Source organism: Sceloporus occidentalis, unplaced genomic scaffold (assembly GCF_023333645.1).
Source record: "Sceloporus occidentalis isolate IW3139 unplaced genomic scaffold, rSceOcc1.0.p SCAF_9, whole genome shotgun sequence".
NCBI classification, from domain to species: domain Eukaryota; kingdom Metazoa; phylum Chordata; class Lepidosauria; order Squamata; family Phrynosomatidae; genus Sceloporus; species Sceloporus occidentalis.
In genome coordinates, this window is record NW_028316989.1 from 17,382,501 (window position 1) to 17,410,216 (window position 27,716).

A 27,716-nucleotide genomic window follows, 5' to 3' on the forward strand; every position below is an offset into this window, starting at 1 on the left:
TGCTTGCCTTACCTATATATACACATACACACTGTGTGACCTGGAATCCTTTCCAGGCCAGCATTCTCTGAAGATGCCATAGCCACAGATGCTGGCGAAACGTCATGAGGAAACTCTTCTAGAACATGGACGCATAGACCGGAAAACCCACAAACAAACTATGGATGCCGGCCACGAAAGCCTCCGACTTCGCGTAAGAAAGACCCAGCTTAGGGTCCGCAGTCACGCTGCTGTTTGAGCTGTACTGAAATATAGGCCCAATACAGACAGGCCAAAATAAAGCTGCTTCAGGTCACTTTGGAAGCATGCTGTTTCAATGATGCGTACTAAGAGTCCGGAAGCCGCGCCAAAGCCAAGATCCAGTCCTTAGGGCTAGAGCGCAGCTTTGGAGCAGCTTCCGGACTCTTAAAACACATGCGTCTTTGAAACAGCATACCTCCAAAGTGACCCGAAGCAGCTTTATTTTGGCCTGTCTGTATGGGGCCATAGACTGCTCCAGACCTTTAGTTAAAAGGTTAGATAAAGAATGGGGAACGGGTGGCCATCCTCACTTCAGAAATATGAAACAAGTTTGACACCGCTTTAACTGCCGTGGCTTAATGCTATGGAATTAATAATAATAATAATAATAATTATTATTATTATTATTATTTGTATCCCACCTCTCCCTGTATTGGATCAAGACGGGTAACAACATACAAGAACAATAACATCTGGGAATTGTAGTTTGTTGTGGCACCAGAGCTCTGTGACGGAGAAGGCGAAATGTCTCACAAAACTCCCATTTTACAGCACCGTTGTATATAATGGGACTTGAGCAACCATGGATTTTGGAACCTGAGGGAGGATAGGATGGGTGTCCTGGAACCAAATCCCGCTGGATACCAAGGGCCCACTGTATATATAAATATGGTCCAAGACACATTGCAGAAATCATCCATCTTGAGACCGCTTTATTAGCCCTGGCTCACTGCTAGGGAATCCTGAGCATTATAGTTTAATGTGGCACCAGAGTTCTCTGACAGAGAAGGGCTAAATGTCTCACAAAACTACAGTTCCCAGAATTCCCTAGCATTGAGACAAGGCAGTTAAAGAGGTTTCAAACTAAGATATGATAGAAACAAAGTGAGAGAAAGATCCACATTTAGGAAACAGCCAGATACTTCACAATGTTCCACGCTTGCCTTACCGATCCATTTACTTCATTATAAAATCATTTTCTAAAGTGTGAAAGACACGAATAAATAAATAAATAATGTAACGCTTAAACCCACTAAATGAATATTTTAAACAAATGTAATTGGTCTGGTATTTTTCATGTTCCCTTTTAATTCTTGGTTGCGTAAAGCTGTAAAGGAACCTGATTTCAAAGTAGCCAGACCTGAGACCCAGAAGAAGAGCAAAGATCCTAAGTCATCGAGAAGCGAGACCAAACATGCGGCATCTGGAAATGTTGGAAGACCATCCAAGGAGCAGGAGAGTAGTAAGAAAACCTACAGCCGCTGGCTCATGAAATCCGAACCCGAGAGCAGGTTTGAAAAGGGCGTGGATGTGAAAGTAAGCAAATGATGTTCTGTAATAGATTTAATATTGCATGCATGTATATTAATAATATTGGCTTTAAAACAAGGGTGGAAACTGACAGAGGTAGAAGGCAGTTTAACCTGAAACAAAACAAAAAAATTCAAACTTTGAGGTGGGGATGGGGGGATTTTCATGGGCCTCAAAAGTGGGTTTTGAAGATAAAAGCCCATGAAGCATACTTTCCCCACCTCATTTTAAAATACATATAGTACAGTTGTCCCCCCGTATTTGTGATTTAAGCATTCATGGATTTCCATATTTGCTCCAACGCTGTAAAAAGGCGTTCTCTCTAGGCGTCTGTTGCTTCTCCAGTGTGATTCTATGATCAACTTCCAGCAGAAGATGACCATAAGGGTCATGCTAGAGGACCTACAGATACCTGGAAAAGTATTCTCTCTGGTAAAAAAACATAGCAGGCCTCTATTTGTTCCCTTCTTTCAGTGGGTCTGCTCTGGCTGTAACTAATCGTTGAATTTCAACCTTAGCATCCATTTGAATGCTAAAATTGTTGTTAATTTTAAACAAGAAATGTTAATTTGAAACATCCGCAGAAGCCAGTTAAATGAGTGGTTTATAGGTTTGTACTACACACTGCATTGTTGTTGCAACTTCAAACAAGGTAGGTTGTGTGTTTTTTCTTTATGTTACAGTTTTACTTGTTTTACAAGAATTTAGTCTCATTTGAGAGAGTCCGATAGCAGGAGCTAAAGAACGGGGAATCAAGGAATATTTTATATCACTTTCATTAGAAATTTGATAGGCACCAGAGAAGGCTAAATTTGATAAGTGGCAGAGTGAGAATTCTGTGTAGTAACACAATGGAATACGTGTATTTCAACCCTATACTTACCCACTCGAAGTAACACTGGTTGCATTCAGTAAGACTTATTCCAAGGAAAGTGTTTATATCTCAGTGGTAGGAATTGTACTGGCCTCTATATGTTGTTGTACTGCAGCTTTCAGTAGCTCTAGCCAGCACAGCAAATGGCACAGAGTGCAGGGAATGGTAGTCTAGCAACATCTGGCTGGATCACCTAGTTCCTAACTCTGGTGTATAAGAGTGCAGCCTTACCAAGTACCAACCTAAACAAAAAGGCAGTAAAATATATCGGTAGTGTAATTTATGTTTTTCATCTGATTATCCAGTTTGGCATTGAAGACTTAAAAGCACAACCCAATCAGACAGCATGCTGGGATGGAGTGAGGAATTATCAGGTAAGGCATCCATGGAATCTTCATTTTTCAGTATATATCTTAGCTTGAAGCAGCTTACCATAGAAGAGATGAGGTCTGGAATATTATGCCCAGTTCTGGGCACCACAATTTAAAAAGGATGTGGAGAAACTGGAGCATGTCCAAAGGAGAGCAACTAAAATGGTGAAGGGTCTGGAAGCCATGCCCTATGAGGAACGACTTAAGGAGCTGGGGATGTTTAGAAGAGAAGGTTAAGAGGTGATATGATAGCCCTGTTTAAATACTTGAAGGGGTGTCATATTGAGGAGGGAGCAAGCTTGTTTTCTGCTGCTCTAGAGACTAGGACCTGTAAGAATGGATGCAAGCTACAGGAAAAGAGATTCCAGCTCAACATTAGGAAGAACTTCCTGAGAGTAAGGGCTGTTGGACAGTGGAACACACTCCCTCGGAGTGTAGTGGGGTCTCCTTCCTTGGAGGTCTTTAAGCAGAGGCTGGATGGCCATCTGTCAGGGATGCTTTGATTTGGATTTCCTGCATGGCAGGGGGTTAGACTGGATGGCCCTTGCGGTCTCTTCCAACTCTATTATTCTATGATTCTGATAGGTCCCCTTCTTCTTTCAAAAGTCAAGGGACATTATTCTCTATCAGCTCCTTAGTTAAGTATATTAAGTAAACTGAGGTGGGTTACAGACCGCCGAAAAGCGGCGGTCTGGCTCCGCCTCCGCTTGCAGCGTCCGGGAGCTGCAGCCTTTAAACCGCACGGCTCCCGGACGCTGCAGAGAAAGAGCGTGGAAATCACGCTCCTTCTCAGGCCCCGGAAGAGACCACGAGGCGCTAGTCAAGTGCTCGCAGCATCATTTCTGGGGGGCAACGTGCGGACGCAGTGCGTCTGCTACGTCAAGATGACGGCGGCTGTGTGGAACGGCTGCCGCCATTTTGTGCGCACGGAGCGCGTACTAGGGTTAGGGGTGTGTGGAAGCACCGCCCCTTCCTAACCCTAGTACACACTCGTCGCGTACTATATGGCGGTTTATAACCCGCCTAAGTATACTTAACTAAAGAGGTATGCTTGTTTAAATGGCACATACATCTTAAGAGGCCAGAAACTGTGCCAGAGTTGTGCTCCATTCCTTTGGCACTTGCATTATTTAAACAGCACACTTCCAAAGTGGCCCAAAGCAGTTTTATTTGGGCCTGTCTGCAAACTCTCCTGGTCTGATCCCCATCCACCTGATTGAAATGGATCTCCTTCTGTCCATGCAGCTGATGCCCAGAAAAGTAGGTGTAGAAGGAGAATTAGATTGTGGCAATAGTGTCACAATTGTGACTAAGTAGTGATTGTAAATATGGAAAAGTTATGGATGAGTAAATCTTATGGATAAGTAAACAAATGGGTCCCAGAACAAATCAAGCCTGAACTCTTATCAGGTTAGGGTCAGGTGTTGGACCAGGAGAGGTTACTTATGCTTAACTGATAGGAGCTGATAGGGAACATTGACCAAGGCAAACAGCAAATGGGTAGATTTGTCACTGTGTGGGTTTTAACCATTAACTTTCAGATTAAAGCTTGCCAAAGGAGAGTTGGGATTTTTCTTTGTCCTTTCCTGTATCTTAATATCCTGCAAATGGTTGCGTCTTTTATTTCTTGTTTTGTTGAAATGTAATCGCTTTGGGGCAGGAGGTTTAAAGTCTAAATTTGGTGTGGTTTAAGCGGCTAGTGTCAAAGTGATTAGAGCAGGGATGCAGAATCTTTGGACTTTCAAATATTTTGGACAAGATTTCCAGACACACTAGCCCAGATGATGAGTGATAAGGGATTGGGAGACTTAGGCTTCCTGTTTTACTTCCTTGTCAGGCACGGAATTTCCTAAGGGATATGAAAGTTGGCCAGGAGGCCTTCTTTTACCACAGTAACTGTAAAGAACCTGGAATTGCTGGCATCATCAAGGTAAGGTGTGTTTGTTAACTACCTTCAAGTCAATCTTGACCATGGCAACCCTATGAATGAGGCATCCGCAAGACACCCTGTCCTCAACAGTTCTGCTCAGTTCTTGCAAACTCATAGCTATGTCCTACTTGATTTAGTCTATCCATTTGATATGCGGTCTTTCTCCCTTCCTACTGCCCTCCACTTTTCCAAGCATCATTGTCTTTTCTAGTGAGTCATGCCTTCTTATGATGTGGCCAAAATTCGACACCAGGTGTCTAAATGCACACAGCATTGCCTCAAAAGTATCAACATAGGATAATGGAATGTTGTTCTGCATTGCAAATTGGGTTACTCTCAAGCTGTACACTGTCTAAATCAGAGGTGGAGAAGTTATAATCTCCAGTTAGTTACACTGTGGAGTACCTCCAGCTAGTTGTCAGAGTACTGGGAGTTTTAGTTCAGCAGCATCTAGAGGGACACAGGTTCTCTACCTCTGGCTTTTACAAGTCATTGTTCAAAAGGGCTGGATTATCTCTTCATCTTTATATGACAGACCAAGGGGGAAATTGTGTGGCTCTCCAGATGTTGTAGAGCTGCAGTTTCTAGAAACCCTAAGCAACATAGCCAATGATAAGGAATGCTATGAGCTGCAGTCAAACAACATCAGGGGGACTGTACAATTTTGTCTTCTGTGGTAGATGTCAAGACCTAGAAAAACTCATTATAGTTCTTTCATAGTGAGCCTTGGGGATTGTAGTTGCATTAGGGTGTTGTGTGACTATCTTACTAAGAGCATTCAATATCTTACTAAACCAAAACTCATGAGATTCTTTAGGGAAAGCTCTGACACTTAAATTAGGATAAATACCATCTTGGTTTGTCTGCTGCTCTGAAGGAAAGCTCTCTTCAACAGTCTTCCTTACTTTATGACTCTCATGTTCTGCATGTGCTTCTCTCCCAAAACATAGATAGTGAAGGAGGCTTATCCAGATCACACCCAGTTTGATAGAAAAGATCCTCACTATGATGCATCTAGCACTAAAGAGAAACCCAAATGGTTCATGGTAAGATTGTTTTCACTGGCACCTGCCTTTTCCTTGGCTTTCTCCCAGTCTTTGTCTCTCTTCTTCCCTCTCCCATTAACTTAGCTGCAAAATAATTAATTTTAATATCATTTGTAGAGTTGCTCAAGATTTTCATTTTGGTCCTCACATTGAGAAGGAAAGTAATGGTTAACCCCACTAATTTATATTGAATGTTGAAGATGCTGCCTTTGGGGCTCTACAGTCCGCCACTTTGTGCTGGACTGTAGGCGCGGTGAGGGCTGATTATCCCCATGCTCCAAGCCCTTACTGTGCCGCCCGGCTGCCATTATGGCACGCGCCCATCCACACGGCGCATGCCCAAATGGCACTGGACAGAACCCTGGTATTTAGAGCTGTAGCACCTATCTATAGAAAGTTTACGTACCTCCTGAAACTACCAATCTCAGTGGTATGAAACTGATATATATAAGGGGAAGGTAGCTTTGCTAAAAGTGTCAGATATTTTATTTATAGGAGCTCTTTGACAAAATGCAGCTCTTTAACTTCTCCCTTGTTCTCTGAACTCTTCTGTCTGCTGCCTGTGAGATTGGCTGTAAATGCAAGGCATTAATTTAGTTGCCTTTTGTGCTTACAGGTCGACGTACAGTTTGTGCGAATGACCAAGAGGTTCATCCCTTTGGCTGAACTGAAAATTCACCACCAGACACACAAAACATCTGGAGGACCTCTGAAAGAGATGGCTCTTTTCACAAGACAGAGACTCTCTGTTCAGCCCCTGACAGATGGTAAGAACTAGGCATGGTTTGAAAAAGTATTTTGGGAGTGCAGTGGGGAATAACACTCCCAGGATCCTCCAGCCAGCATTGGCTCTCAAGATTGAAGCTTACCAGTAAGCCTTTTGCAGGACTGATTTGGATCTGGATGGTCAGTGCAAGACATCCACACTGCAGAAATAATCCAGTTTGATACTGCTTTAACTGCCATGGCGTCATCCCGTACAATCCTGGAATTGTAGTTTATTGTGGCACTCAAGGCAAGGGCCCTTTTAGAAGTGAATGAACTTGGTGAATGAAACAGCCAGAACTAAGATATGGTAGCCTTTTTGGACCACAGGTTCTAGGTTCCCCCAACCAGCAGGACTAGTGGTTCAAAACCTTTCTTAATTCTGAATGAAACAGCAGAGCTTTATCAAATGACTTGCTTGACCTCACTGTTTTGTTTTTTCTTTACAGAGGAATTTGAGTTTGTTTTGAACCTCGAAGAGGAAAAGCCATAAGAGTTGACTACAACATGCTGAGCTGCTGTAGAACCAGCCAAAATGTTAAAACTAGTTTGCTTCAAGACAAAGAAAAGAAGCTGAGTGTCTGTAAAGCTGTATTATGTTCACTACTGGTTGTTTTTGCCAGATGTTAGGTTGCATTTCCCCCCAAATACATATTTTTTACTTATGAGTTTTTGATCAATAAAATAGTGTACTATAGCTTTTAGCCTTTATATGGTCACCCATGTAGCTACAAGTTTACAGTGTTGTTAAAGTAAAACTCAAGACTGAATAGATGGGAGTCCATGGTGAAACCAAAACACACAAGGGAGAGAAACACACAATCCACAACATACCAGAGAATCATGGCGCTTCCAGACATTCCCTGCATGGTGAAAGCATTGTGAGATTGGAGAAGTGTCCCTTTAGCTAGATGTGGAATGACTGCATCCTCCATTGAGATCTGAAGTCCTCTAAATGTCTCAGGTAATGATGTAACCATTGCATGTCTGGTTACAGGGACATAGGCAGACAAAACTGCAGGCGCTGGAAGTAATACCAACACCTCCACATTGACCCAAAGGAGACAAATGGAAGTACAGTGTGCCTTTGGTAACCACTAGGGTCTGGTTCCAGGACCCCCTGTGGGTACCAAAATCCATGGATGCTCAAGTCCCCTTAAATATAATGGCATAGTAAAATGATGTCCTTTATGTAAGGGCAAAATCAAGGTTTGCCTATGGGAATTTGCCTATTTTTAAAGTATTTTCAAACCATGGATGCTTGAATCCATGGATAAGGAGGGCTGCTGTATAACGCTGACTTCCGACTCAATATGCCACCAATAGGATGCTAGCCATCAAAGGAAAAACACACCAACGTTCATCCTTCGAAAGCCTAGTGTGGCTCTCTTTTAATTGGAGACAAAAACAAAAAAAGTCATTTAAAAATACAACCATTTAAAAGACAATGAATTAAGAAACATGTAAACAATGCAGAGGCTCAAAATTTACAAGTCGCACTGCTTCATCTAGTACCTATAGTAGGCTCTTCCTTGCACATATCCCTCCCACACAATTATACTTTCTGACAGCCAGGTCACCTTGGGTTGCACCTTGACAGCTGTTCCAACAGCGTTTCCCTGCCCTTCCTCTTCCATTCTGTCTCAGGTTGGAGATTTAATTTATACATGGCTTTTTCCAGGAGTGACCAGATGCAAGCTGGAAGTGTACTGTATAATAGTCTGAAAAAGAACATTCTACACAGAGACAGCAAGAAACGTCTATATAAATTATGCAGCAGTGGTGCAGTATTTTCCATACTCTGCAACTTTGCACAAGTCATCCAGCTTCTATTTGTGATGGGAGCAAAGAGCAGAGCTTGGGCAAGTTAGGAGTTTTTTGTACTACATCTTCTAGAAATGTCCCTCTAAAACAGCATGGCTGTGTAGTGCAGTGGAAAAGGGTAACTTCTCCAAACTCCAAAAGAGAGACAATCTACGGAGAGTCCACAAGAACCTTCTAACGTTATGTACACATCTCTCAAGTTACCAATATCATCTTTTGAACTGGAGATGTTAGCTTGGTACCCATGAAGGGCCAAGATTGTTATTCAGGAAAATAAAAGCTTAAATAGTCTCATGAATATTACACCAAAGACCCCTCATTTCTTGCATGTCTGTGGAATCTCACTGTACAATTTGCTCAACACTGTAAATGACAAATCTAGTGATTTTTCAAGCCTATCCCCCCAGGGATTGGGTAAGAAAGCAGTGGCAATATAAAGAGACCCAAACAGTGGCTTTAATACAGTAAAAATTTCAGAACCATGAGCTTATATATAATACAAGCCACGAAAAAGGGAAGAAATGGCTAAGAAAAATGATTCCAAACTGTGAACAAAGGCTGGATTCAGCTTTGGAGGAACCACCAGCTGTTGAGTGCAACTGGAAAACAATATGCCTCATTTTAAATTGAAAACCATACTTATTTCACATCCAGAGCAAACAGGTTTCATTGGCCTGTTACAGACAGCCAAAATAAAGCTGCTTCGAGTCACAGTGGAGGTATGGTGTTTCAATGATGCATGGGTCCTAAGAGTCCAGAAGTCGCACCAAAGCCATGCTCCAGGCTGCAGTGTGGCTTTGGTGTGACTTCTGGACTCTTAGGACGCATGCATCATTGAAACACCATACCTCCACTGTGACTCGAAGCAGCTTTATTTTGGCTGTCTGTAACAGGCCTTTGTGATCCTAAATTATCGAGCGTATCCCAGATTATATGCTAAGAAACAAAGGGCAACTGAGCAAACCCTTGGTGGAAAACCTTCAACGTGATGCTTTTACTAGTCTAAGAACAATGCATGGGATGATGAAACTTGTCACAGAAATGATGGCCTTATTTCTGGCATGGCAAAAATCTTACAGACCATCAGTTTAGAATCATGTAGTCTTCCAGTTGTTGCTGGACTGTAACTACCAGCATTTGTCACCATTGGCTAAGGCTGATGGGACTTGGAATCCAGCAATTTCCAAAGGAGCTCCAAGTTCCCACCCTGGTTTAGGAGCAATACTTAGCCTTTTGCTGACAAATAGCCAAATCCCCATTGTTTCTGTCTTGGGAAGGAGATGGCAGCTTTAGTTTGTTGTGGGTTTTCCGGGCTATGTGGCCATGTTCTAGAAGAGTTTATTCCTGACGTTTCGCCAGCATCTGTGGCTGGCATCTTCATTCTCTGAACATGGCCACATAGCCTGAAAAACCCACAACAAACTATCGATACCATGAAAGCCTTCGAATTCACAGATGGCAGCTTGCTACTTTGCAACCGGTGGGAGGCTCCCCATTGCAGCCCCCCATTGCAAGGGTTTGAAGAAGTTACTTTCTTAGAGGGCAATTCCTAGACTCCCCACAGCCAAAGGCTGTGCCAATGCTTCTGAGAGTTATCTAAGGAAAGCTTTTCCAAGCTGTACTGTAATAAGAAGAAAAATGGCAAAGTATAGCAGGGAAGGAGGCTGTAACTCAGGAGTGGGCAACTGCAGAAGGTCAGGGGGCTGCATTGGTCCATCAGCAGACCTTGAAAGGCTGCATCCCCACTGCTTCCATCTCCACAAAACAAGATGTAGGGATTACCTCACCTCCCCACCCCCCAAAAATCTTATGGGGGTATGGAGTCATTTTCACCATATTTTGGTGGACCATTTTACATCTAGAACAGAGACAGCAAGTGAGCAGAAGCCACTTTCTGTTCACTTCCAGTTTCAAAAAGGTTTTCCAAGATCCAAATTGGTCATATGTCCCTACAGAACACGGTGGAAATGCCACACAAATCCCCTAGGAAATATTTTGGTGCAAAAAAACCCCTTGTTTTGGGAAAAATTTGCAAAATGTTTTATTTGGGACCCCTCAAAAGCAGCCCCTGGGCCACACTTCACCCACTCCTGCTGTGACTGGCAATATCTAGACACAGCATGGACCCATTTCCCAGCTATGGATCTGAGCCACCATCTTTCCCCTATGAGGCAAGTGTGAAATTAGAATTCAGTTTGGGAAGAAGAAAAGGGTCATAATTACAAACCAATTACAGTAAGGAGGAAAAACCAGTGCCCTCTCCCTATGCTCAGTGCGCCTGCAGCTAAGTTTAGGAGAGCTAGATTTAACACACATTGAGACAGAGATGCACTTGTTGGAGAGAACAGTATTTTCCATCTATTCACCAATCCCACTGTCAACATGAAAAGAACTGTAATGCTCTCATGAACAATGCCAAGGATCTTAGCGTAAAGACGATAATGCTACTGGCCCAAGGGCTAATGCAGACTTTTTACTTAAAACATTTGTAGTGTTTTTTCAGATTCAAACCTGGCTGAAATTTTTTTTGATCTATAGCTTCCAGGATCCCTGACCATGAAGGCGGGGGATTGTAGGTGTCAAAAGAACTTTTCCCAGTTCTAGACTGAACATCATTCAGCTCTGGGAACAAGTAAGATCCCAAGGTCTATCTTCTCAAGGGATTATAGAGCCAGTGTACTTCTGTTGGAACCGGTGAGTTCCTCTAATCTTTCCCTATCCTCTTGAAGACTACAAATTTGAGAGTTCTAGGAAATCTCCGGAGCACGTTTTTGGCACCACCAAAAGACTATTGAAATAAGAAAGAGTGTCCTAATTCTACTGGCATTAGACACCAAGGTACATGTCTGGCTCCTGGCCATTTCTTCCCTGCAAATACACACAACTCTTGAATTGGGAGGGGAAAGGCATAAAACAGAAGAGGAAACTTCTGAGTAATGCAAAGGATGCTTCTTACTGGCTTTCTGAATAGCACAAAAGCCTGGTTGGGCAGGTGTGGGGTTTTAAAATCAATCATCAAAGGACATATGCACTAAATAAAGGTAAGAAGTTGGCATCCAGGCAATCCAAGGTCTGCCCTGAAAACTTGCATTGTTGCACATACAATGCTAACAAGGTAAGTCTGTTTAATTAATCTACACATTTTAATGATCTTGTACAACTTATTCCAGCTTTATTACTTCCTGAAGAAGCAATCGTAATAGGCCACTGGAAATCTTAAATCAACCTTGTTTCTGAAGCTTCAGCAGGAGTCACCCATGAACTGTTAACCATCATGACCACAAGAAACTGTTTCTAACAGGAGTGCTGACACTATTATGTCTTCTGGAGCTTGCAGAATCCCCACAGAAACATAAACCCACCTATATCACATTTAATTTTTTTTAAAAAAAGAAAGACATGAGAGTATAGGTATTTTATACATGAACAAAACAAATGCTCGTCTTTATGAAAGAGCATGTACGGCCAGGCATTTGTTAAAATTGTGGGTATCTAGTTTGTGCACTGCCTTCAAGTCGACTTATAACAATCCCATGAATTTCATAGGGTTTTCTTATGCAAGGAAAAAACAGAGGTGGTTTAGCCAGTTCCTTCTTTTGAAACATTGCCTACAGCACCTTGAATTCATTAGTTGTCTCACAACCAAGTAGTAACCAGGGCTGGCCCTGCTTAGCTTCCAAGATCAGACAGGCTCCAGTGCCTTTGGGGTATCTTAGGTTTCATTTAATTTGGGAGACCTGCAGTTTTCAAATTTCTGTTCCCATCCTTTAAAGGAAAGGTGGTGGGAAGAAGCTTAAAACATTCCTCAAAATGCTGAAGTCAACAAGCAAAATAGAGAAGTACGGTATTTACTAGTTGTTCAATTACACACAAATTGTTGCTTTTGGAGGAAGAGTGGTCGGCTCAGCTTGAAAATTTACAACAGCTTGAAACTGACATTCAGTTTTTTTAGGCCCTGTACAGAAGAAAGTGCAAATTTATCACAAAACAGGGACTGGGCAGATAAGCAATTGCAATTATCCTTATGTCTATGCTAAAGATGGAAACAAAAAGAACTACATGCTTAAGGAACAAAACACATCCATCTAAATCTGTACATGTACATGGTCAGAGAAAGGGCAAAGATTACACTACCATCTTTTTTTGGTGGGGGGGATAGAGCTTTGGCTCTAGAGCTATAGTTTTTTAAGATTTTGGGAGGACCCAAGATAGCAGGAACACTCTCTGACACTTTGGAGAAAGTGGCCAAATTTCATCTGTGCTTCCCACCAAAATAAGTTTTTTCAGCACAGTTCACTCTCACTCTGCCCCAAAGGCTGAGTTCAGGGGGAAAAAAGAATGGCTGGGGTACTTGAGGGCAAAAAAAGGAACTTTTCCAAATTTTACCCCATAATTAATTCATCACCACCACGTTTGAAGAGGGGGCCTAGGTCCATGGTAAAGGCCTTCCCAGAAACCATCCTTGGCTTCCAGGTTAAATGAATTTATGGATCAAGATGCAGAAATGGGTCTCTCTCTGCCTGAGACCTTGCACAGCAGCCAATTTTGGGTGTGAAGCACCAGCAATGAGCCATTTTTTGTGCTGTGCTACCTCCAAGGGTGGTTTACTCTGTTTTAAAATTAAAAATGACTAGGGAGTGATGGCGATCCTTTTAGAGAACGGGTGCCCAAATAGCAACTCTAAACCTACTTATCTATTGCAAAGTGCCATGTCCCTCTGGCTTTCTAGTAACAAATTCTGGCAAACTCTGTGCTGGGGCGACAACACATGTGCCCACAGAGAGGGCTCTGAGTGCTATGCATGCCACAGGTTCACCATCACTGGACTAGGACTAGGGGATCCAGCAGAAATCCTCTTTCTCATCCTAGAAAGAAGAAAGTTGAGAACAGAGTATAACAGTATAACACAGATACAGTACAGAACCTCCTTCTGCAAGGTAGATACTCAAAGTAGCCTCTTGGTCTTACATTCCCTTTCCTTTCATGCCTTGAAAACACAGGGGTTGTGTTGATTCATTTCTTTCCTAAAAGCACTGGTGTGCCTAGGAACAGCGGGAGGCAAGGAAGAATACTCTCCAGGGGCCTATTTGAAAGGTGGGTTGCAAATGAAGAACAAAGTGAATACTACGCTCCACCAATTCCTCCATTTTGAGAGAAAACGCTTGCAATTTCCTCCTCACCCACACTTCCTCAACAGTAATGAAGGATGCTCCAGGCCAGCCTGACAACTAGGTTGCTACGCTGAGTTGTTTCTGCCCAATTTGTCTTATCAATCTAAAAGCTCCAAGTCAGCAATTTTCAGATGTTGGGTGGCAGTCAAAAAGGCAGGCTCCCATGAGTCCAGCTATGGAGAAGGCTTCTTATGCCACCTCTTTGGGACTTGTCCATCCCCACCAATGCTGGCACCCTAAAGGAGGCTTTTGGAGAATTTACAAGAGCTGCTAATACCTGCTCAGTTTCTGAAGTACACTCAGGAATACATACAAACACATGGTGATCCTCTCCATAGTTAAAGTCATTCTTCCTTCTCACAAATCTTTTTTAAAAAGGCACTGGCCCTCCAGATGTTTCGGAATACCCCTGCCCCATTCTAGCTGGCTCTTCTGGGAGATGAAGTCCAGCACATCTGGAGGGTCCAATGTTCACTATCTCTGCCTTTTAAAAGCAAAGCCTTTTCTGGTGCTGATTTTAATTTTTAAAAAGTGCTGCCTCAAAGAGCAGGTGCCCAGGAAACACTGGACTAAGGGCATTCTAACCCTCTCTGGCACAATATATACATTAAGGTGTGAATGATGCAAATGGGAGGGGGGGGGAGAAAGTAAACTTTAAACTTTCAATGTACAGTCAAATCAACAAGGTTCTTTACATTTTGAATACACACACAAAGAAAGCATCACTTCTGAGAACATAAACACTCTTTCCATTGTTCCCCTCATGCTCGAAAAGCATTGGAAATCGGACTTTCCAGCCCACCCCATGGAATACTGAATGCAGACCAGCAAGCTTTCTTGCTTTCACATGCGTCGTTTCCCTCCCCATTCTGCAAGTTGCTAGTCCTCAGGAGAAAAGGAACAAAGAAATTTTAAAAAAAAGAAGACGGGGGAAAAACCACACACGCACAACCCAACAGATAATTTGTGTTTGTAAGTCTCTGGTGAAAGATTTGTTTTGTATCCTCCTCCCTGGTGTGTGGATCCAAGAGCTGATTGTAGGACCTTCTTAGGAACCTCCTCCTCTTTGAACCTCTCACTGTCGGCCATTATTCTCTGAAGGCTGGCTGGGTGTCCTGTTTTCTGTCTGGGACGAGGTGCCTTCAAAACGCTGAGAGGCAATAGCAGCCTGATGGGACATGCTCTTCCGTACAATGTCCCCCTTGCGCCATAACACTACCTCCTGGCCACAGAGGAGAGACATGGTCATATCATGGATCGCTTTTTCTGGACCATTACAGCACAGGTATGGAAAGTTATGTCATATTAGCCATCAACCTCACTTCTGTACCGCCTAGCCCATCATAGGCATCCATAAAGCTCTATCTATCTATCTATCTATCTATCTATCTATCTGAACAAAATGGATCTGCCTGGGCCTTCAGATCTTCAGGAGATGCACTTCTCTCAGGGCTCGGCTACATGGGTGATTTACCTTGGATTCCTCCCCAGGTCACTGCATCCTGTTTATATGACGCAGGACCAAAACTCCAAATCGAGTTCAGACTATCTTCACGATGCCTGCACACAATCTGGAGCTCCTCCACCAACCTGACTTTAAGTAACTCACCTTTTTGCTGCAGGTTTTCAGCTTTCTTTGCAGTGACAACTACAGCTGCCTTCTTTATTCATGGTCCTTTCAAGCTGCCTGGCATTACCACTGTGGGCATGAATTACTAAGGTCAGAATGAGGTGCCCAGCATCGATACCATGGCGGTGCATCTCAGAAGCAGCACTGTCCAACAAACAGGAACAGCGCAGGAAAGCAGCCACCCTTCATTCACTGTGAGAGCCAAAAACCCACAGCAAAAGAGAGCAAGGAAAGGGCAAGTTTGGAGGGAATTCAGGACCAGAGTACTCTGGGGGCAGCTTGGAGTATCTGGAAAATGGAGACCTGCCCTCATTCCCACAACTGGTATGGAAACAAAACAGGGAGGTGCCATGGTTTGCAGGCAAGAACCACCCAAACACTGTGCCAGATTTCTCGTGCAATGCCATGCAAGGCTGCTGAAATGTGTTCAAGCTTCTCATCTTTTTTTTGTGGTGCAGGAACCTATCCTTATTCTGTCCGTGTTGTTTTACCTCTGGTTCCAAACCCTCTGTTCAAGGAATAATGCCCAAGAATACTACTCTGTTAATGGAAGTATATCTGTACTTGGGAAATTTCTACTGCAGGATTTCACTATCGCAAGGTTTCCTGTGCAAAAACCCAGACAGGGTCCTGCTCCCCCTCACCTGCTGTTTGAAATAGCGCCGCTCCTCTTCATCTATCAGCACCAGGTTGAGGTAATAGCGCACCGAAAACTTCTTATTGATGTCCCTCATGGTAGGTGTCAGCTCATACCCGGCCAAGAAGAGCCTAATGGGGATGGACTCCCCTGGAAGGGAAGCCAAAGGGCAGAACACAGGTTCAAACTTGAGCAGGGTGATCTGACTTCTCTTAACTGATATCACTGCATCTGGATATGTGCCTTCAAGTCACCTGTTAACTTATGGTGACCTCAGGAATTGCACAGGGCTTTCTTAGGCAAGGAATGCTCACACAATGGTTTGCCTTTAAGCTCAGTCTACACATTAAACCACACTTTACTTCCAGAGAGTAGATGGTGATGTATGTGACTCCCTTTCCCATTTTCTCCTTACAATAAACCTGTGAGGTAAGCCAGTCTTAGAGAGATACAGGCTGAAGATCACCCAGTGAATTTTCATGAGATGTTTAAAAAGCCTCCCACTGAACCCTTTAAAAAAAAACCTTCTCACTGGAGCCAAGGAGAAGCATAATAAAAAGCTTCTAGCTGGAGTCCTAATAAAAAGCCTCCTGCTGGAACAAATGGAAGCCCAAATAAAAAGCCTCCCTTTGGAGTCAGGGACAGACTTTTAAAAAGCCTCCAACTGGACCTTTTAAAAGCCTCCCACTAGAGCCTGACTGTTGCAGGGGATCTGCACCAACAATGTCCATCTGTGTGCAAGAGAGAAAGAAAAAGGAAATGAGAGAACTTGTGAGAATGAACATAAAGGAACGGCATGGCTGGATGTATACTTGACTCCAATCCTTCCCACTTATTGCTGGTAATGCTCACTCCTCACCCACCTTGAGAAGGCAACCCATGACAGACAGTGGTCTTCAAGATGAACAATATTCCAACCTTTACCCCAAAGCCTTTTCATAGACACTGCCCCCCTCCTCACCTCTTACTGGAGCCCCATCCATGATCTCGTATTTAGCTATTGTATCATTCTCGTGGTAAACGTTGGGCCCGGTGCCTGTGGTCTCCCTCTTGATTATGTCAATCTCCATATGTTTGATCTTGATCCGCACAAGGAGGAAATAAATCTTCCCAACAATCACGTCTTTTAAATGGTACCTAAGAAGGGAAAAGAAATCAAGAAGAGGATTCAAGTCAATGCAGCCATTTTATCAAGTGGCTGGAGCTTGGAAACATTCCTTTTTGGGGGGCAGAGGAAGAAACTACAGCTCCCAGTATTCTCCAGCCAGCATGGCTACAAGTCACATTCCCAAGCCTTGCAAAAGAGAAAAACCTCCCTTTCCCAATGGTTTACTGTCTCGTATTTAGATATGTTTCATTCCAAAGTTTTTGTGGGTTTTTTAAGCTATGCAGCTGTGTTCTGGAAGAGTTTATTCTTGACATTTCGCCAGCATATGTGGCTGGCATCTCCAGAGAATGGATGCCAGCTGTGAAAGCCTTTGATTTTACATTAAATCAGTCAACTATGATCTTTAAACAATAAATAAATAAATAAAGTTAAGTGAAACAATCCAAGGAGGAAGATGGTGGTGGGACAGAAGGACACAAGAAGAAAAAATCTGATCAAAAGGCAGAAGGAAAATGAAAAGTCACAGAACTGTAGGGAGAAAAAAGTGTTCTGGCTGATTTAAAGCATGACAATAATAATAATAATAATAATAATAATAATAATAATAATAATAATTTATATGCTGCCTTTCCTGTAGGATTGAGGCAGCTCACAGCATTAGATAAAACACAACGTACAGTTAAAATATGTCCCATTAGTTACTCCCCCCTCAACATTCCCCCAATAAAATATTATTAAAATTGACATAATTAAACATTTAAAACAGATTAATAAACAATCAGACAGTGACAAAAGCAGAGACAAGGGATGGGCAGTTTGGGTGTTCTTTAAGATAATCTATAATCATTGACAATGTAGGAACCCAAAGGGATCTCCTAGGGCAAGGCGTTTCCTAACCTAGCCACTAGGCACGTGGTTGCATTGCCTTTTCCGCAGGCTGTCTCAATTCCCTCCAACAAAGGAACAGCAGGAAGATACTTACTTGGATTTATTGTACTCAAATTCAATGTGCAGGCAATCTTCAATGCCCACCTCCATCTTGATGGAGGAGTTGAGTTCTGGGTATGTGCTCAGTGTGTGTACAACAATGTCCATCTCCTTCACCACATCATTCAGCCTGCGGCTCACAGTGGCACGGAGGAAGTACCTACCAGAGGAGGAAAACACACATCAGGTTTGTGTCTCCAGTAACCATGGCAATCACATTCCTTAAACAAGTTATTTAAAAAGCGGATTTTCCAACTGCACAAACACCCCATGAAGTCCATTCTCCACTCACAAAGCTTTGCTCCTTGCTTACACTCTGTATCAGTGGCAGCTTCTGCACAGAAGCAAGAATACTACACAGAGACTATTCATTTATAAATCTGTCTTAGTTAAGTAACAACTTTATTCCCATTTCCCCATCAAAGTGGTACGGACAAAACTGATGCTTTACTTCCTCTCCATGTAAGTTTTGCGATAACCCTTGAATGCTTTCAAAGCTTCTGCAAGGGTTTCTGTATGCCCATTCTGTAATAAATTTCTATTCTAGTCATTTATCTCGAGAGAATAACATGTGTCCACTTCCTCCATTTTCCCAGTTGCATATCTATCAGCTTTCCAACTGCCTATGTACATGTACACTGTACATTTTATTTCCAACCACACTAAAAAGTATCTGACCAAATACATGCCTGCTTCCACTTTGGATCTAACCGTTTGGTTTCAGATTATTGCATCTGTTTTTTTCCCCGTTTTATTGATCCCATAGCTTTTAGACACATGCGTAAATGTTTATTTAATCAATCGTTTTTAAAAAGCTCAACTAAAGTGGTGTCTCTTAAAAGTTGCCAGTTTGAGTTTTCCAAAATCAGTCAGAGAGATAGTGCTGTTAGTTTATTCCAGTATAAAAAGTTTTGAGGCCCCTTTAAGACTAGCTTCATTTTTCAGCAGTGAAAAAAAAACTTCTTAGTCTTAAGGACAGAGAGATCTGAGAGATATCTATTGGGAAAATTTCCAATATAGAAAATTTTCTGATGCTATAGATTTCTATAGTGTTCCGTGTATATATATATATATTAGTGTGTAACCATAGTTACCTGGGCTGTCATACTGCAGCCCAACATATTAGATGGGCTAAATATAGGATATGAATGTCTCATTATTCTAAGGAGACAAGCATTGACAAACCCTAGTGTTCAGAGAAACAGACTAACAGATATACACATTGCTAAGGCTGTTTCTATTTTGCAAGATCTATTGCTTCTCAGTCAGTCACAAGCAGACAAGGCAAAATGTGATCAGCTGCCTTTGCCCAAAGAGCCACATCCATCCTTTAAAGAAAATGTCCAAATAGCTGTATGGAATCAGTGTTTTCACAACGTTAAATGGAATTGATAAGTTATGCAGTGATTGAGTGAAACTGAACAATAAAAGAAAGTTAAATTGTTGACATCAGATACATCAGGCCCAGCTCTCTTTAGGTACATGTCCTAAAAATGAATAGCATCCTTCAAAGTACAGCCACTTCTTAAATACAAAGGAAGTATTTGCTGTCCCCTTTGCATGATTACAACTGTTCCAATAAATTCCCCCATAACATTTAAATATACCATTTAAAATCAAGGCGCGTTACAGACCGCCGAATTGCGGCGGTCTGCTGCCGGTGCCGCTTGCAGCGTCCTGGAGCCGCAGCTTCTAAACCGCGGGACTCCTGGACGCTGTGAGGAAGGAGCGCGGAAATCGCGTTCCTTCCTGGGCCCCGGAAGTGGTGCCGCAAAGCGCAAGGCGCGCTTTCACAGCGTCACTTCCGCCGCGACACGTCTGGACGCTAGGCATCCAAGACGTCAAAATGGCGGTGGCCGTATGGAACGGCCGCCGCCATTTGTTACAGACAGAGTCCATAACAGGAGTAGGGGCGTCTAGAAGAGACGCCCCTTTTTTAAACTGGGACGTACTAAGGACGTCCCAAATGGCGGTCTGTAACCCGCCCAAATGTGCAAAGTCAGAGATTATTTGGAGCACTGGAACATTTTCCCATAACTTCTTCCAGAAAATTTCCCAGTTCTACTTTTTCTGCAAATTTGCATCCCAGCTTAAGGGTGCTGCAAGGCTCCCTTCTTCCGTCCCTCTTCTTACCAGGAAATTTTGACATTAGAACAGTCTTGTGTTTTATTACATCTGATCACTTCAAGGAAATGGAACTGTTGAGAAAACTTCCAAGAAGATGACGGAATTCACCTTAGCTTCACGTTCTGCCCGGTGTAGGATTCATAGGGTTTCTCCACATGCGTGAATTCGAAGTCGAAGGTCTGCGACTGGGTGAACTCGCCAGGACGGGCCAAGTCCTTCACCAGGGACACAAATTCATGGTGGTTCCCTCGGTCATAATACAGCTCTGGAAGAAAAAGACTCTTGGTAAAGCAATGCTACTACTCAATACTCTGCAACAGCCACTTGAACGGTCCTGATTTCCCAGGCAGCAGAAGAACTCAGCTCCATGCATGCATTTCCCAGATTAACAAATCTGCAAAACAGAGTACAAAGCTGGAAAAGAAGCCATTTTGTTATTGGTTTAAACCAGTTTTTTTACATTAATTGTAGGACTACACCAATATATTCTATAGGATGGAACCATGGCAGTTAAGATGGTGTCAAACTGCATTATTTCCACAGTACCGATGAAAGCATAAACTCTTTTTTGTTTGCTACTTCTGACTTCTTCAGCATTAAAATGTAAAGGTCTGTACTGTTCTGTTGTTTCAGAGGGGTGTTTTTTGGGGGGAGCATGGTTTTAAGAAAGGTGTCGTTGGCATGTTTGTTAATAAAACAATAAAGAATTGGAAATATGATTGATCTCTAAAAGAAACCAATAACAAGTGGTAAAGCCACAGCCACCCACCAAGGTAAAGTACACCTTCCAGTTTTGTCATTTTAATGATTCTCAACCTGGGAAGTTTAGCAATAGTCCAAAGATTAAAATGAAGTTCAGAGATCAATTACAAGCTGCAGATTAATTGCTTTCCTTTGAGGACGCTGTTGGCTTTAATTGCATAAAGGCATCAATATTTGGTCTACAGTTATGACTAGAAATGGCCATGGATGCGGGCAGAAATGAGCGGAAAGACATTCTAGTCCCTGGCCAAAGAATGGAAAAGTTACTTTCTGGACTGTAATTCCCAGAATTACATGGCAAAAGCCTCATTTGGCATTTCTTTTCTCTTTTTTAAGCTGGATGTGTCAAAGACTGAACTGAGACCCTTCTGTTTGCAAAGCACGTGCTTTAACCACGGATGGCCTTCGCTCCTGCAAAGGCTGTGCAAAAACACCCTCCAGGCCATTAAGAACAAACCACAAACACTCCATTAAGATGCTAAGCTATTATTAACCAGAATTAAATGGAGGGTCTTCCAACATTCAGGTTCTTTCTGAAAAACATGCAGGAAAAACCGGCCAACAGAAAACAGTAAGGTAAAAGCAAAGAGGCTTTCTGACATGTGCATCCACTCACTGGTTCTGGGAAGCATGAGACCTGGCCCCCTGCAACAGGGAACTCAATGGAAAAAAATCAGCTAGCCAGGACAATTTTTCAATGTATTTAATAGGCATTTGGGATGCTTGTCCAGTTCTAAGTGCCAAAACATCACAAAGGCATGGGAGCAATGCACAGAGAACGGATTGAGAATCATGGCAAGATGCTGTTGCTGCATGCCTTCAAGTGGCTTCTGAGTTATGGCAACTGTAAGGGAGACCCCATCATGGGGTTTTCTTGGCAAGATTTCTTCAGAGGTTTGCCACTGCCTTCCCCTGAGGCTGAGAGGGTATGACTTGCCCAAGGTCACCCAGTGAGTTTGTATGGCTGAGCTGGCATTTGAACCTAAGTCTCCACATTCCAACACACAAACACGCTGGTTCTCGTGGCGTTATAAGTTATGTTAATATAACATAACTTGGCAGTATAAGCTATGCTAATGCAATTGCATTTAAGTGCACACATCTAGACAGTTGCACACAAGGGAGACATCCAAAAGCCCTTTTGGAGAACCTAATGAGGGCACAGATGCTCACATTGACCTTAGTGTTTTTGCCATGGAGCAACACACTCTTGTGAGCCAGCATGGTGTAGTGGTTTGAGCACTGGACTCTGGAGAGCAGGGTTTGAATCCCACCTCAGCCATGTAAGCCCGCTGGATAACCTTGGGCAAATTACACTCTCTCAGCCTCAGAGGATGGCAATGGCAAACCTCCTGTGATGAAACACGCCAAAAAAGCCCCGTGCTGTTTGCCTTAAGAGCACTGTATGTCAGAATGGCATAAATGTGAGCAATATAACACAAAACAACATACTCCTGTGACTGCAAATCAACTTATGCCTGTTCCTCTGCCAATTGAACTGGGTCAAAAGCAGAGGGTATGGCATGCACCTATTTCTGAACCAGATTAGTTTTTATCACCTGGTCATAAATGTTATGTTATGTTAAGGTAGCATAACACAAGAATGGTTGCACAATGGATCCTTGCACTGGTGAGAATATAGGAAGGCATCAAGACTTCCCAACACAGGTAACCTGTAACAGGTATGCCAAAGGTAGCTGTTTCCAGCCCAGCATTGCACACCTGGAGAGTGTCTGATAAACAAGCACCCACAGCCCTGATATGACAGATGCTTGGACATTAATCCCAGGGAAGGGTTGATCAAATCCCAGACAGCGAAGATGTGGGAGGAAGAAAACGCTAAGAGGGCAAGCATCAGGACAGTATAGTGGTTTTGAGTGTTAGATTAGGACCCTGGGAGACCAGATTATGAATCCCTACCTGGCCATGGAAACCCACTGGGTGACCTTGGGCAAGTCACTCTCTCTCAGCCTCTGAGAAAAGCAAAAGCAAACCCCAAATTCTGCTAACGAAACGCTGTGATGGATTTGCCTTAGGGTTGCCGTAAGTCAGAAACAAAGGGAAGGTATATAATAGCATGACTAATCTTTCCTAGCAAGCACAGGAAACATGGCGTGACTTGGATTCCCAGCATCCTCAGCCAGCACGGCCAATGGCCAAGGATGCTGGGATCTGATGTCCAGTAACATCTGGAAGCATGCAGGTTCCTCATCTCTGCTTTATAGGTAGAAAGTGCTTTTGTATAGGTAGAGAAATGCATGTACTTATAGGAGGGAATCTTATTGACTGATCCGAACTATGGTACATCCACTGAACCAACCGCTGAATGTCAAGTCAATGTGTAGGCAAAATCAATTCAATGGGTCTACTCTACTTGGAAGTAAGAATAAGATTTAGGCCATAATGTTTGAAAAGTATGCTGATTGACAATGATGGGCAATTCATCATTAATGGGAGACTGTGGGTCTTACAGAGCTGAGAACTATGTCCAAAACCCACTGCAGAAACAATCCAGTTTGAGACCACTTCAATAATAATAATAATAATAATAATAATAATAATAATTTTATTTATTTATATTCCACCTTTTCTCAGGGAATCAAGGCAGATTACACCAAAAGTATAATAATAAAATATCATAAAAATTGTCCTGGTTCAATGCTAGGGAATTTTGGAGGCTGTAGTTTTGTAGGATATTTTGCTTTCTTTGTCAAAGAACTCTGGTGCCACAATAAACTACAATTCCCAGGATTGTATGGGATGGCGCCATGGCAGTTAAAGCAGTGTCAAACTGGATTATTTCTGCAGTGTGGATGTCTGCACTCTGACCATCCAGATCCAAATCAGTCTTGCAAAAGGCTTACTTACAATCTTGAGAGAAAATCCCACTGAACTGAGTGGAAGTAACTTTTCAGTAGATATGCACCCCATCATGCTATTAAAAAACATTTCAACCAGTAGCACTAAAACAGTTTTCCCACATGCTTTATATGCAGGGAATGTTTCCGTATCTATTTTGCAGTTACTAAATCCCGGCAAATCTCCTGAGCATACTGGGAAATGCTCTCTCTCATGGAAAGGCCAAGCCAACTGTTCAAACACAAGGACTCCCTGCAGGTGTGCATTGAAAGAATAGGCCAGCAATAGTGGATACCTTTCTAGTAACCCTGTCCATCATAGCCATCTTCTCAGAAAGGCACCCTGAGCATGTTCAAAAAAATCGAGAGTAATGCTGTTGGACACAAAGCATACTGCATTACTGGTAATTAAAGAACTTATCAGAGCAAAATGCAATAACACATAATGACCATATTAAATATGGAAACACCTTTGCAAGCTGCTCCAGCACCACAAGCACTGATTTTCCTAGAGCTGGATGTATTCTTTTGCACATCGCGTTTGCTTTTTTTCGAAGCTGGTATATTACCTTGCGTGGTTCAGCACTGACTAATTCATTTATGTGTGCTCACCGGAAAGTGGGCCTGCCATTATCTTGCACCATTCAGTTCTAAAGGATCAGTTTAAGCTCCCATTTTAAGGAAGAGAGGCTCTAACATAGTGGCAAAGCACCTGCTTTGTGTGCAGAAGGCCCCAAATTCAATCCTCAGCACCTCCAATTAAAAGGATCAGGTAACAGGTGCAAGGAAGATGTCTGTCTTAGACCCCCTGGACAGCTACAGAAAAGCAAAGGACATAATACTGGACTTCACAGGCCAAATACCCACGCAAAATAAAAGCTGTTTCATATGTTCCTCCCGAGGGGGGTCTGTGGATGGCTAATAGCCAAAACCACAACTCTGTCCCCATTGCTTTTTATATTGCAAAAGATAATACTGCAAAGACAACCAGATGCTGGGAATTAACATGGATGGATATTGCCCACACATTCTCCTTCGTAACCTCACCTTGGGCATCAATATTTGAAGGCTACCGATAGAAAATGGGAATTGGAAGACTCTCTTTGCAGCGTAGGTAAAGCTAATCCCCTAAAAACCATGTGCACCATCTGCCATGTCCTGGCAACCTGAGACCAAGCTCAGAACAAACCCAACGCTGAAAATGTTAAAGTGTAGTTCAACGGTGGAACTCACTGCCACAAGCTGCAGCGACAACTGCCAACTTGGAAGGCTTTAAAAGGGGACTGGATGCATTCATGGATTTATGGATGCTGGGGCAACCAATGGTGACTAGTCAGGAGAAGATGGATGGAGGTTTCACTTCCAAAAGCGACCTGCTTCTCTTAGTATGTAGAGATCTTGTAGCACCTTTGAAACTAACTGAAAGAAAGAAGTTGGTAGCATGAGGTTTCATAGACTAAACTCTACTTCCTCCGATGCATTTGGCAAATGCAACTGAGGAATGCAAACGCACCTGAAGAAGTAGATTTAAGGTCCAAACCACATGGCAGAAATAATCCAGTTGGAGACCGCTTTAACTGCCCTGGCTCAATGCTAAGGAATTTGGGGAACTGTTGTGTTTGTGGGACATTTAGCATTCTCTATTAGAGAGCTGTGGAACCAGAATACACTCCAGGATTCCCTAGCACTGAGCCAAGGCAGTTAAAGTGGTATCAAACTGGATTACTTCTGCAGTGTGTTTTGGGCCTTAAGTCTACAAAAGCTCACGCTGCCAACTTCTTTCTTTCAGTTAGTCTCAAAGGTGCTACAACATCTTTCTACAAACTAAGAGAAACAGATCGCTCTTGTAAATGACACCATCTAGCCAAGTTAGTCTCAAAGGTGCTAGAAGATCTCTCTACATAGTGATTCTATAGACTAACGTGACTATATCTTTGAATTCTGCTTCTCTTACTAAGAGACGTCATCTTGACAGAGAACCATTTGGCAGTCACAACCATCTACTGATCCAACAGCAAGACATATCCACCTTCCTTATGGAAAGGTATAGTGCCACTGCAGGTTGAGGTTCAACCTACAAACCATGCCAAGAAACATCCAAGAGGCCCGTCCTGCTTACCAATTTGTCCAATGAACTCCACCTTGATGCCCTGGTGCTCCAGGCGTTTGTTCGGATGCTTGAGGGTGAGGATGACCCTCCCGGAAACCGTCTCGCCATCGTAGAAGAGGAAGTATTTCTCCTTCTTGCCCTCTTCGGTCTTATGTTCCGCCCGCCGCCGGCTTTCGGCGTCGCTCAGGACCAGTTCCAACTCGGCACTCTGTCCAAACCCAAAGAAGCTCATGGCAGTGATGGGGAGCGGGTGCGAGCAATGCCAAACCAAGGCCAAGGGAACCAATGCCAGGCGCAAGGGGGGTGGGGCGTTTCAGCCGACAGATCCTCTTCAAGAGTTCTCCAGTCCGGCGGAGTTCGGCCAAGCCTTTTCACGGATCTGGAGAGCCGATCCTGTCTTGCTTCGGCGAGGGAACGGTCGCCAAAATAGTAAGAGAAAGCCACAGGGGATGGCAATCCTGGCGCATAAGGAAACCTGGCGAAGATGCCGCCTAGAGAGAGGACATTCCTATGGAGGCTGCAGTTGCTAAGCTTCTCTCAGGAGCGATGGGTTCAGGGCAGGAAGCTTCAGAAAATGGGGAGGAAGGGGAAAGAAAAGCACATCAGAAGCTGTTTGGTTCCCTTAATATCAGGACGGCTTGCAAAGCTTCAACTGTCCCTAGTGTGGAAATGAACGGTGCAACCCGACGGTATTAAAAACAGCAGTGGACGCTTAGCAAAGTTACAACTAACTGTCTCTAGAGTGCAAAGGATGGGTGCAATAATTGTAGTGACAGTAATATATATGCTGTGCAAAGCTACAACTGTCTCTCCTGTGCAAATCAAAGGGCAATAATGGTAATAATAATAACAATAGCTGCTCCGCAAAGCTTCAACTGCCCCTAGAATGCAAATGATGAGTACAATAATGGAATTAGTAATAGCAACAGATGCTTTTCAAAGCTTCGAATGTCCCCTAGGATGCAAAGGATGGGTGCAATAATGATAATAATAGTAATAGATGCCTTGCAAACCTACTACTATTGCCTCTAGTGTGCAAATGATAAGTGCAATGATGGTAATAATGATAGCAATAGATGCTTTGCAAAGCTTCAAATGCCCCTAGTTATGCCAATGATGGGTGCAATGATGGCAATAATAGTAATAGATACCTTGCAAAGCTACGACTGTCTCTAGTATGCGAATGATGGGTGCAACAATGATAATAATAGCAATAGATGCCTTGCAAAGCTCCAAATGCCCCTGGTATGCCAATGATGGGTCCAATAACGGTATTAATAATAGAGGTGGGTTCTTTGCAAGGCTTCTCTTGGCCCCAGTGTGCAAATGGCAGGGCAGCAGTGATGCCAAGTTGCAAAGGGTGCCAGGGATGCCAGTCTGGGAGGAGGGCTGTTGCTGGCTGCTTACCTCCAGAGGCCTCACATCTGGAAGCCTGGCTCCAAGGACGTTGCCAGGAGAAGGCAAAGCGGTGGAAGGAAGAGCAGGAGGAGGAGGCCCAGGGGGAAAGGAGGCATGCAAAGCAAGGAGGGGGCCCTCCTCTGTGCAAGGATGCTTGCAAGGGCTGAGTAAGGAAATGGGGGGAGTAGGGGGCGTTGCTCCCAGGGAGGCTTTTGCAAAACAGGCCCCGCGTCCCAGGGCTTAATGCAACGCCAGGCAGCGCTGGAAGCCGCCTCCTTGCCTTTGAACCCCGGCCGGCTTTTGCAAAAGGGAGCCTTTGCTTTGCTTTCGCTGCGGAGTCCCGGGCAATTGGGAGGGGGAGGAGGAGGGAGAGACTGCGCATGCGCACCGCCCGGGCAAGGCAAGGAGCGAGTTCCCTCGCACGAACCGCACCGCGCATGCGTCGCCACCTCTGTCGACGCCGCCTCCGGCGCAGGCGCAGTAAGGTCGAACGAGGCTTCCCCCCCCCTTTTTGCCCCGACCCTCGGCGGCGATTGGCTGAGGGAGAGGGAACGCTGTGATTGGTGG

General features: G+C 43.5%; 2 protein-coding genes across 2 annotated transcripts in view; one reads left to right on the top strand and one right to left on the bottom strand.

Annotated features, from left to right (window-relative positions):
* LOC149306998 (thymocyte nuclear protein 1-like) overlaps positions 1-7,234 on the top strand; it is a 7,840-nt gene extending 606 nt beyond the window's left edge. The window contains exons 3-8 of the mRNA XM_089537509.1: positions 1,349-1,557; positions 2,731-2,799; positions 4,634-4,726; positions 5,677-5,772; positions 6,389-6,539; positions 6,987-7,234. Coding sequence (XP_089393635.1) covers positions 1,349-1,557; positions 2,731-2,799; positions 4,634-4,726; positions 5,677-5,772; positions 6,389-6,539; positions 6,987-7,030 — 662 coding nt within the window. The 3' untranslated portion in view covers positions 7,031-7,234. The remainder of the gene's footprint in view (positions 1-1,348; positions 1,558-2,730; positions 2,800-4,633; positions 4,727-5,676; positions 5,773-6,388; positions 6,540-6,986) is intronic.
* Positions 7,235-9,262: 2,028 nt separating this feature from the next.
* On the bottom strand, positions 9,263-27,510 carry LOC149306999 (vacuolar protein sorting-associated protein 26B). The gene is made up of 7 exons (XM_089537508.1): positions 27,159-27,510; positions 25,761-26,316; positions 20,130-20,286; positions 17,890-18,054; positions 16,761-16,936; positions 15,807-15,949; positions 9,263-14,754 (listed from the first exon to the last, which is right to left on the bottom strand). The coding sequence occupies exons 2-7, from the start codon at positions 25,981-25,983 to the stop codon at positions 14,608-14,610; spliced, it is 1,011 nt and encodes a 336-aa protein (XP_089393634.1). The 5' UTR covers positions 25,984-26,316; positions 27,159-27,510; the 3' UTR covers positions 9,263-14,607.
* Positions 27,511-27,716: the final 206 nt, after the last annotated feature.

Bases quoted from the DNA above. Each gene is read 5' to 3' on its own strand.
- LOC149306999 (XM_089537508.1), bottom strand. From the start codon at position 25,983: ATGAGCTTCTTTGGGTTTGGACAGAGTGCCGAGTTGGAACTGGTCCTG. The intron at 15,950-16,760 runs GTGAGGAGGGGG...CTTCCCTTCCAG, and splicing joins GGATGGGGCTCCAGTAAGAG to GGGAGTCCATCCCCATTAGG. The intron at 14,755-15,806 runs GTGAGGGGGAGC...CTCTGTGGCCAG, and splicing joins GGCGCTATTTCAAACAGCAG to GAGGTAGTGTTATGGCGCAA.